This window comes from Coenobita brevimanus, chromosome 15 (assembly GCF_032717465.1).
Source record: "Coenobita brevimanus isolate Jiangsu-jjx chromosome 15, ASM3271746v2, whole genome shotgun sequence".
In the NCBI taxonomy this organism is placed as follows: Eukaryota; Metazoa; Arthropoda; class Malacostraca; order Decapoda; family Coenobitidae; genus Coenobita; species Coenobita brevimanus.
The window spans coordinates 824,393-836,854 of NC_136968.1; the positions used below are offsets into that span (position 1 = coordinate 824,393).

At 39.6% G+C, this 12,462-nt stretch overlaps 1 protein-coding gene across 1 annotated transcript; it reads left to right on the plus strand.

Moving 5' to 3' along the window:
- Positions 1 to 1,026: 1,026 nt before the first annotated feature.
- On the plus strand, positions 1,027 to 8,124 carry LOC145390569 (ras-related and estrogen-regulated growth inhibitor-like). The gene is made up of 5 exons (XM_080265383.1): positions 1,027 to 1,082; positions 2,751 to 2,881; positions 3,535 to 3,665; positions 6,473 to 6,659; positions 7,078 to 8,124. Exons 1-5 carry the CDS (start codon positions 1,027 to 1,029, stop codon positions 7,290 to 7,292), a joined length of 720 nt encoding a protein of 239 aa, XP_080121509.1. The 3' UTR covers positions 7,293 to 8,124.
- The last annotated feature ends 4,338 nt before the right edge of the window (positions 8,125 to 12,462 follow it).

Here is a 12,462-nt window from a genome sequence, read left to right on the forward strand (position 1 = left end):
CGGGGACTACATCAACCACAACTACTACCACCACAACTACCACCACAACTATTACCACCACCAAAGCAACGACAATAATTACCACAACTACCACCACAACCACAACCCACCAAACCAACCACAATTATTACTACCACCAACGTAACCACAATAATAACTACCACAACTACCACCACATATACCACCACTACCACAACTACCAACCACCATAACCACAACTCTTAACCACCACTACAACCAGAACTACTACCACCACAACGTTAACTACCGTACCACCACAACTACCAACCACCATAACCACAACTCTTAACCACCACTACAACCAGAACTACCACCACCACAACCACAACTACCACCATAACCACAGCTGCTAACCACCACTACAACCACAACTACCACCACAACCACAACTACCACCACAACCACAACTACAACTACCACCACAACCACAACTACCACCACCACCACAACTCCCACCACAACCACAACTACCACCACCACAACCACAACTACTGATACACGGAAGAAATACCGTGAAAAACAGTGAAAAGAAATGAAAAACCTGGACACCACATAAACTGATACTGCATTACTTTGAAATACCGTGAAATACATAGTGAAATACAGTGAAATACAGTGAAATACATAGTGAAATACAGTGAAAATCCGAATGAAAACCCTGTACAAATTGATATACAACTCTGAAATACCGTGAATGGTGAAATAGATCTGTAGTGAATTACAATGAATATATAGTGAATTACGGTGAAATGCAGTGAAAATCCGAATGAAAAACCTGTACAAATTGATAACTTGAAATACCGTGAAGTACATTGAAATACAATAAAGTGAAATAAAGTGAAAAACGTGAAATACATTGAAAATCCTACTGAAAAACATGTACAAACTGATACACAACTCTGAAATACCGTGAAATACATATAGTGAAATACAGTGAAAATCCAAATGAAAAACCTGCATGCAACATACTCTGATACATAATTTTGAAATACCGTGAAAATCCGAATGAAAAACCTGTACAAATTGATACACAACCTCGAAATAGACTACCGTGAAATACAGTGAAAAACAGAAATACAGTGAAAATACCGTGAAATACCGTGAAAATCCGAATGAAAAACCTGTACAAATTGATACGCAACCTCGAAATAGCCTACCGTGAAATACAGTGAAAAACAGAAATACAGTGAAAATACCGTGAAATACAGTGAAATACATAGAGAAATACAGTGAATAATATATTGAAATAGTGAAATACAGTGAAAATATAGTGAAAAAGTGAAATACAGTGAAATACATTGTGAAATACAGTGAAATACATCGTGAAATACAGTGAAAATCCGAATGAAAAACCTGTACAAATTGAAATATACCTTTTTAAATATACCCCGATATATTCCGTGGCTGCATACAACATACTCTGATACATAATTTTGAAATACAGTGAAATACATCGTGAAATACATCGTGAAATACAGTGAAAATCCGAATGAAAAACCTGTACAAATTGAAATATACCTTTTTAAATATACCCCGATATATTCCGTGGCTGCATACAACATATTCTGATACATAATTTTGAAATACCGTGAAATACATCGTGAAATACAGTGAAAATCCGAATGAAAAACCTGTACAAATTCAAATATACCTTTTAAATAAACTCCAATATATTCCGTGGCTATGTGTAAAAACGATATATTTTGAAGACGGTTGAAAAAATTTGAAATGAATCACAAAGGAGGAAAGGGAGGAGGTGACGAACGAGGAGGTGGAGGAGGAGGAGGAGAGGGAGGAGGTGAGGGAGGAAACCAGAGCCCTCCCTCCTCCACCCTCCTCCACCCTCTCCAACCCTCCACCTCCCTCCCTCCCTCCTCTCCCTCCACATCCAGGGCAAGGTATGTAGTAGTAGTAGTAGTAGTAGTAGTACCGTAGTGGAAGTAGTAGTAGTAGTAATGGTAACGATAATAATAATAATAATAATAAATACAAACAATTACAGCACAATATAATTATAATAATAATAATAATAAAATAATAATAATAATAATAATAATAATAACAATAGTAATAACAGCAATAATAATAATAATAATATAATAATAACCAATAATAATAATAATAATAATAACAGCAATAATAATAATAACATTAATAATACCAATAGTAGTAGTAATAATAATAATAATAATAATAATAATAATATCTTGTAATCATATGCTCACTTTCCCCTACATCTGACCATTTATATTTTTGGGAAAAGGGCTGACCCCCCCAAAAAATCATCGGGGGGTCTCGCTCATATACCTCCCCACCCTATCCCTTCGCCTCATCCTCGGTCTACCACTCCTCCACTTCACTAACACAATCACTCCATCTGTTAAATCGCTTACATATATACTAATTCATTTATCTATCTATCTGTCTGTCTTTCTCTCTCTCTCACCTATATTCTACGTTAATTCATGCCCAGTATCTATCTATCTATCCACCTATCTATCTATCTATCTAATCCATAATTCTATCTACTCCAGAACACCATCAAGAGAAGGCGTTACCACCCAACCATCAACCACAACTACCACCACCGACACCACAACCACCACTACCAACATCACCATCACCCTCACCCCACCACCAACCACAAAGAAGCCTACCACAACCACCACCACCACCACCACAACGAGTCCACCTACCAGCAAGCGTACCACACCAACCACAACTACCAGCACCTCCCGAAGCCCACCTACCAGCATCCCTACCACAACTACCACACACCTCAGTCCCTACCACACCCACAGGAAGGCGTCCGGAGAGTCGAGATTGGTTGTGGTTGGGTGTCCTGGTGTGGGCAAGTCAGGTGAGAGAGAGAGAGAGAGAGAGAGAGAGAGAGAGAGAGAGAGAGAGAGAGAGAGAGAGAGAGAGAGAGAGAGAGAGAGAGACTGAATGAGATATAATGATGGATGGAGAGAGAGAGAGAGAGAGAGAGAGGAACCACTCAGGATGCACTCAAAACTGACAGTATAAACAATGACGTGTGTGTGTGTGTGTGTGTGTGTGTGTTTATAGTTGTTTGTATCGGTATGTGCAAGTGTTTATATTTTGCTGTGTGTGTGTGTGTGTGTGTGTGTGTGTGTGTGTGTTGCCAGGATTATTTTATGCAGGATTAATCTCAGGAAAGGGTATTAAATATGTGTTCATTTTATTTACTAGAGAGAGAGACAGACAGACAGACAGACAGACAGAGAGACAGACAGGCAGACAGACAGAAAACTATAGACAATGAGTGAAGGTTATGAGAGAGAGAGAGAGAGAGAGAGAGAGAGAGAGAGAGAGAGAGAGAAATCAACCAGTAAGAGAGAATTAACAAGCCATGACCTCAAACCTCTCTTTCGTATTTTTTTTTCTTGTAAGGAGCGGTTTGTGGGCTCCTGGCCTTTGGTTCCTTCTTCCTTAAAAAAAAAAAAAAAAAAAAAGCTTAACAACCCAATTCAACTCCAAATTCCTTTTCAGCTCTCGTGGTTCGGCTGTTAACAGGTCGCTTTATATGGGAATACGACCCCACACTGGAGGCAGCGTACCGCCACCACACTACCCTAGACGACGAACCTGCCGTGATGGATATAATGGATACGGCGGGACAGGTGTGGCTAACTCACCTGAGAGAGAGAGAGAGAGAGAGAGAGAGAGAGAGAGAGAAATTGGAATGGTCTTAACCACAAATTTCACCAGGGGAGAGAGAGAGAGAGAGAGAGAGAGAGAGAGAGAGAGAGAGAAATTGGAATGAAGTCAACCACAAATTTCACCAGGGGAGAGAGAGAGAGAGAGAGAGAGAGAGAGAGAGAGAGAGAGAGAGAGAGAGAGAAATTGGAATGAAGTCTTAACCACAAATTTCACCAGGGGAGAGAGAGAGAGAGAGAGAGAGAGAGAGAGAGAGAAATAGGAATGAAGTCTTAACCACAAATTTCACCAGGGGAGAGAGAGAGAGAGAGAGAGAGAGAGAGAGAGAGAGAGAGAGAGAGAGAGAGAATACAAACAATACACATTTTAAAATCACAAATACCATCAATACTCACCCCCATCATTCAGCTTTCAAAACTCTCCAACATCAGCATTCATCTTCAGTAATTCTCCTGTAATGGCTTCAGTTTCAGGTGGAGTTTCAGTGTAAGATTTCAGTCAACACTCTGAAATTCATCTTTAGTTTCAAATGTAACCGTCTGTCTTGCGATTTTGAGTTGAATTTTTGTTTTTCGGATTTTTGAACCTAATTCGTCTGAGGTAATGCACTGTGGAGTATATATCGTTGTGTGTGTGTGTGTGTGTGTGTGGCTAATCCAATCATATCTTTCAATGTGTGTGTGCGTGTGTAGCTAATCCCAGTCAGGTCTCGTGTGTGTGTGTGTGTGTGTGTGTGTAATTCACCGGGTCGGTCAGGATCACTTGATGGTCGTGATCGTCAGCTTTTATCCTCCCGGAAGGGAGCTGAGAGCTCATATAGTCCGATCTAAGGGCAAGGCTGTGACCTTCACACACGCACACACCCATCCCCTTGCTCAAGGGGGACAGTAACCACCCACTTCGTCAGTGAAACTTTTCGCAACCTGAGCGAGGCGCGAACTCCCGTCTACCAAATGGCAAGCGAGAACGTTACCACTGCACCAGCGAGCGGTAATGTGTGTGAGTGTGTGTGTGTGTGTGTGTGTGGCTAATCCCAGTCATATCTTTCAATACTGTGTGTATAGCTAAAACCAGTCAGGTCCCGTGTGTGTGTGTGTGTGTGTGTGTGTGTATGTTTCAATGTGGTGATTTTTCCAGCTTAAGTATATTACTCACTCCTCTTCTTCAGCACAACTAAAATTCAAATATCACCACAAGAGAACTAATTTTCCATTTATACTCTTCAATATCAATCAATTACGTCAAAAAAATGTTTAATTCTTCTCCTGGCATTGTGATTTTACCGACTGCTAGATTTCAATTTCAAATATTCAGTTTTTCGAAATGGTAAATAGGGAAGGCACTGAGTTAGGATAAAAACGGAAGTAGGCTTGCTATGGAGGCCTAATTTCAAAATATAACACTACCGCTACACACTTCGAAAAATTTAATACGTGAAATCTTAATTCGGTTCGTAAAATCACAATGCCCCTATTCTTCTGGTTCCCATATATATATTGTTTAAAAGGTAATTAGGGCAGGAAACCGTTTAAAACTGCCATATTTCTTTACGTCACGCAGTATTATTACACATTAACCTTCCTTCACGTGATTCTTTACCACAGCACAGGGTACAATTTTAGGCTGTTATTCTTTCGCACTTTGTTCTGGGGGGGAAGAGGGAGGGGGAGGCCGAGGATGAGATGGAGGGATGGGGTGGAGAGGTATATGAGAGAGGGGGGTGTGAGTTGGGAGCAGGGCAGTGAAATGGCGGGGGACAGGGCGACTTGGAGGCGATTTGTTTGTGGCCACCCCAAACGGGATTGAGGCGTCTGGCAATAGATAGACTTTGTTCTGGCACACGCAAGCTTTGGATCAGTTATTTTTAGGATTTTGATGCACTATGTCTGAAGCTTAGTTTGAACTGTATATCCTCATCTGCAGCGACTGGTAAGGAAATAGGTTTACTTTGAAGGAATCTATAACTGCTTTACTTGGAGACACTGATATCGCATGGCTTCTGTCCACCAATACCATAGGCGTAATTTTCACTTTTGCCACCGTGCGCAACGCTTAAATCAGTTTCACATTTACCACAAGGTACAGCACATTAAATACACGCTTTTTCCTGGCAGGTTCTCACTCATAATGTGCGTAAAATGAAGATATTGTCAGCCGCACATCAGACATACCGACCACATGGACCACACGCCACACTAAGTAAACACTACACCCCGACCGAGGATTGTCTCCATTTCAATTGAGGCTGCAACTAAACTAACCCAATAACCTACACTGTTACCCATAATCCGTATCTATAAATCATATACACCAACTTATCGTAAATATTTGTTGTGTATAGTGTATAATAAGGAGAAAGGTTAGCATTAGTAGTCCAATTCGCTGCCTAATTAATCTAGCCAACCCATCTCAAGACATTAACCCTCCCAGAGATCCGGTATATTTTTTCTCTCGCTCTGTTTCAAGAGCTGCAAGATAGAAGAGGATTAGAATTTACTTTAGGCTTTATTTAACTGTCTTGCTCTGTTGCTAAAGCTAGACCGAGCTGGACTTTGGCCATTGTAACTATAGCCATCAACAAATTCACTGCCACCACCATCACCACTTTCACTAATCTCACCACTATTATTATCTCCAACTGTGTAATGAAATGGATGATGGTGTGATGAGTGAGAGTGAGGGGAGCTATGAGATGGGTCACGGCCTTTACTGTTTTTCCCAGACTACCAAAACTGTCACTAAAAACCTCTCCTATCATCTTTAATCCCAGTGTGGTGAAGAAGGTGGTGGTGTGGTGAGTGAGGGGGCTATGAGATGGGGTGAAGGCTTCCTGTTGGTGTTCTCCCTCACCGATCGTACCAGTTTCACCGCCATACCTACCCTGTACAACACGATGGCCGCCGTCAGAGCCACACAACACTTCCCCTGCGTCATCGTGGCCAATAAAACTGATCTAGGTGAGTGTTGGTGTACTCCTTTCACCTTAACTTGGCCCCGATTTTCGTCTTTTAATAGTTTATTTTACGGAGAGGGAGAGAGAGCACTTTCCCAGCGTCATCATTGCTAACATGGTATCTAGAGGAGTCTGCCGCCGATAATGATAATAATAATACTGCAATAATAAACAGCAAATGTCAAAATCATCATGTTCAGGAGGTGCAACGCGATGATGTTCACAGCCAAAGGAAGGGTGGATTTGACTGGTAACCAAGGAGATCCATTCCGACCATAACTAAGAATCCGAATTTCAAGCAACCACCAAAAGTTGTGAGTGATCCGTCAGATGAAAGCAGTTGATTACATTAGCGCCACGGCATTTACAAATATAATTAAATGTATTATCCATCGTGCCACTAACCCCCTTCCCCCCAGCAGGTCACATGGCAGAGGTGAGCGAGGGTGAGGCGAGTGAGCTGGCGGGTGAGCTTGGCGTGAGTTTGTTCCTGACGTCTGCCAGCGAGGGCGGCCCCGCCATCACAGCCGCCTTCTCTGAGCTGCACAGGGAGGTGGTGCGGCGCAGGTGGTCACGGCGTAGGAGATCGTCAGCCAAAACCGTCATTGAGGGATTCTATAAGATGTTCTCGCGATAGATTGTAATATAAGGAAGGATTGTAAGCCTCTGTAAGACTTTGCAAGGTTGGAATGCAATGGAGAATAGTTGACATATGGGATGCTGTTCGGGGTATAGTTGTCACGGCACAGATCATCAGCAAAAACCGTCAGTGAGGGTTTCTGTAAGATCTCAAGGTAGATTATACTAGTAGGAAGCCTTGTAAGATTCTGTAAAACATTTGCGAGGCTAAAACTGAATGGAAAATGGCTGGCAAATTGGAGGTTGTACAAACAGTGAAGAAAATATCGCTACAAGAGGTCCGATAGGTGCCATTCCGAACACTCCAGCTGTATCAGGTGGGTTGGTAAGCGGGAAAGTGTGTGAGATGCCAAACAGGACTACCGAAGACTTAGGCAATGGAGTATTAATTGCTACAGCAAAGATATATCTGTTTGAATCCTATATCCAATATGGGACTTTTATCATACCTTTCATTCTTTGCGTTTGTTTTGCACGAATTTAATATCCTTTTTTCTTTACCGTACGGGCCAGGTGGTCACTGCTCAGATCACTTTTTAATATATTTTATTTTAAAGCCAAACAATTTTGTGCTTTGGCAAAATGACCCAGACAGAGATGCAAAGATTTGTGCCTTTTTATGTGCAGGCAGATGGACAGACGCTTAAATCTGTCCGACACAGCATTTTCTTACGCATTTCAAATTAATTGCATTTGTGTTTGGCATTATTTTTCAAGACGTTATGGCCCAATCATTGGCTGCTGTTGATGCTTCCCGGCCTTTCCAATTTTTCTTTTTCCCGCCATATTTATAAGTGAAAAATAAGGCGATGATCATGTTTTTAAGTTGTATTGTGTAGTGTGTTGTTTTCTTAAAGCATTTGGATGAATAAACTTGGAATTTTGTAGTTTCGTTTACTCCTCCACCCTCCTTCCCCGTCACACACTCTCCCTACCTCCTTCCTTCTCTTTTTTATCTCCTACCTTTCCTTCCTCTTTCTCTTTCCTCCCTCATTCTCCCAGTTCTCCTTTTATCTACCTCCTTCCTTCTCATCTTTATCTCCTACCTTTTCTTCCTTTCTCTTTCTCAGCCATTCTCCCAGTTCTATCTACCTCCTTCCTTCTCTTTTATGTCCCCTTCCTTTCCTTCCTGTTTCTCTCTCCCTGGATCAACTCATTCCCCCTCCTCCATCCTTCCTGTCTTCCTCTTCTCCTTTCTGTCCTCCCCTCGCATTCCCACTCCTCTCTCCTTCTGCATTTTATTTTATACACACAAGCTTCTGAACAATTCCCTGTGCTATAATTTAACTTTTTTGCGTATAAGACCACAAAAATATTTATAATTTTCTCATGCCTACTGTTCATCCTGCAAAAAGAACCTTAAGTTATTAGAGGAAAAAAAATCATATATTTTGGGCGTCATGGCACACAGTTCCAACATGGCCGTTCCCACTCAGAAAAACAAACACTTGAGGCGCACTTGTATAGCAGGTGATACGGCACACACACACATACATACATACATACACACACACACACACAAAGTCCTCACCATAACTTACAAGGCTAATAAAACATCGTATAAAAACTACTTCCTTTACTTGTACGGGTAAAATACAGGTGTACTACAGGTGTGAGTGTACTACAATTCTCCATACAAAAAACACAGCACATTGATTGTACTTGACACACACACACACAAGCTCACATACATAAACATACACACACACACGCTCACATACATAAACATACACACACAAGCTCACACAGACATAAACACACACATACAGCTCACATACACAAACATACCCTCATACATACACACACATATCAAAACTTCAAATACACAAACATACCCACACACACACGTGGAAGAATGCACAGTACAGCATCTTAATTCTGGTCCTTCATTATTCCAACATGTCTTTAATTTCACCTTAAGATTTTGTGTGGGTGTCATGAGTACAGCAAGACACAAGGAAATTCTCGCCAGGTTGATGTGAATGACGTATAGCCATATTTTAAAAGGTATAACAACTTTAAATTACATCCTCCTTAACAATCTATCTATCTGTCTATTTATCTATCTATTGCCAGACACCATAATCTACTTTGCATAACACCTTGGCTCATACAGTATACTTGTCAGGTAAGGAAGCTCCCTAACGCCTCTTCCTTAGTGATTCGTTTTTGGATACGTCTGGTTAATATAATTTTGCACGTTGTTTATGTGGAGTATTGTAGTAGGTGGTGGCAACCATCATCCACTCACTTGATGTAGCGCTGCCTACTTCTTCCTTCACCTTTATCATTCTTTTTCTGTGTCTGTCCTCCTCTCTTCCTATTTCTCCCATCTTTCCTGTCACTTTTTATTACTCTTCTTTCCTTTTCAGGTGGCTTTACATTGAGTGACAAGCCTAATGGTTTCCTGTAAGCCAGGAAACCATTTACAACGTTGGGTGGTAACCATATAACCAACCCATACGTGTTCCCTACGTGTCAACAAGTGGGTTGGTGGAGGGTTAGTGCCCCTCCCCGTAAAACAACTCACTTGAAGACATACAGCCACCCCTTATGGGATTATGGCGTCTGGCTATAGATAGATGGATAGATAGACAGATAGATTAAAGTGAAAAATAACATAAACAGAAATATCCGACATGAGAAGAGGCCCAAAACTCACAAGCCAAAATTGCATTCCATTATACCACAATTACACCAGTCTTTAAGTATACCAGCATTCCATTATACCAGTCTTTAAGTATACCAACATTCCACTACACCACACAATTATACCAGCATTCCATTATACCAGTCTTTAAGTATACCAGCATTCCATTATATCACACACATACCAGCATTCCATTATACCAGTCTTTAAGTATACCAGCATTCCATTACACCAGTCTTTTAAGTATACCAGCATTCCATTACACCACACAATTATACCAGCATCCATTATACCAGCATTCTATTATACCAGTCTTTAAGTATACCAGCATTCCATTATACCAGTCTTTAAGTATACCAGCATTCCATTATATCACACACATACCAGCATTTCATTATACCAGTCATTCAGCATACCGGCATTCACATACCAGCATTTCATTATACCAGTCATTCAGCATACCAGCATTCCATTATACCAGTCTTTAAGCATACCAGCATTCCATTATACCAGTCTTTAAGCATACCAGCATTCCATTATACCACACCATTATACCAGTCTAAGCATACCAGCCTTCCATTATACCAGCATATCACTACACCTGTACCGGCATTCCATTATTATTCTAAGGTTCATTTATAATAATATCTCATTTTTGGGCATATAATACATTTAATTAATGTAATTTCAATATACTCATGTGCACTACAGAAGTACATTATTAACCCTACTAAGGTCAGCCAATAATAATAATAAGAGTAATAATAATAAAAATAATAATAATAATAATAAGAAATACATCTAATAATAAATACTAATACTAATAACAATAAAAACAACAGTAATACAGACGATAATGATGATAACAATAAGAGTAATAACCATGATAATAATAATAATAATAATAATAATAATAATAATGATGAATGAATTAATAGATGATGATAATAATAATAATAAAAATAATAACAATAATAATGATGAAGATGATGAATGAATTAATAGATAATAATAATAATAACACTGATGATGAATAAATTAAGTAATATTAATAAATAATGGTAATAATAACCGTAATAATAACAACAGCAATAATAATAATAAGAAAAATAATAGTAATAATAATAATAATAATAAAAATAATAGTAATAATAATAATAATAATAATGAAAATAATAGTAATAATAATAATAATAATAATAATAATAATAATGCATCACACCCCTACACTACAACACTATATTATCCTGACCTATTCACTATTTTGTCTTATAACAAAATATTCTGTCCTATTTTAGCCAACCCATCTGTCCGTCCAATCCTCCACTCTAGCATTCTGTCCATGGCCGCTGTCACACAATCGGCCAATTTGTCTATTTAGGGACAAAATAGATATATATACACACATTGGCTTAGCTTAGGATGGAGAGTGAGAGACTAATGAGGAGAGTGTGTGAGTGACAGGGGGTGTGGGAGAGGGAGGCTGAGGATGAGGTGGAGGGATGGAGTGAAGAGGTACAGTATGTGAGAGAGGGGTGGGTGTGTGCTGGGGGAAGGGCGGTGAAATGGCTGGGGACAGGGTGACATGGAGGTGATTTGTTTGTGGCCACCCCTTATGGGATTAAGGCGTCTGGCTATAGATAAACAGATAGATAAAGGCAGATAGATAGATTTCCAACCAAGCAAGTCCTTAATACACCTTGCTTACATTATTAATTATTATTATTTATTTTTTAGCAATTATTTCAAGTGTAATTATCATTCTTTCCTATAAACCATTATTTTTTTTTCTTCATTAAATAAATTACATAATTATTTTGTATTTATTATTATTTATTTTTTTTTGTCCTATTTCCTTATATAAACATCCAATATTAATTTTCCCGCCATTTTTTTTTTAATTTAAACTTTTTTACAGTTTATTTTCACTAGAGATGTACCAATACCAAAACTTTGACCAATACCGATACTACTATGACAAAACTGGACCGATACCGATACTACCGATACCACAAAACTGGACCGATACCGATACTACCAATACCGACACCACAAAACTGGACCGATACCGATACTACCAATACCGATACCACAAAACTGGACCGATACCAATACTACCAATACCGATACCACAAAACTGGACCAATACCAATACTACCAGTACCGATACCACAAAACTGGACCAATACCAATACTACCAGTACCGATACCACAAAACTGGACCAATACCAATACTACCAGTACCGATACCACAAAACTGGACCGATACCAATACTACCAATACCGATACCACAAAACTGGACCGATACCAATACTACCAATACCGATACCACAAAACTGGACCGATACCAATACTACCAATACCAATACCACAAAACTGGACCGATACCAATACTACTACTACTGATACCACAAAACTGGACCGATACCAATACTACCAATACTGATACCACAAAACTGGACCGATACCAATACTACCAATACCGATACCACAAAACTGGACCGATACCAATACTAC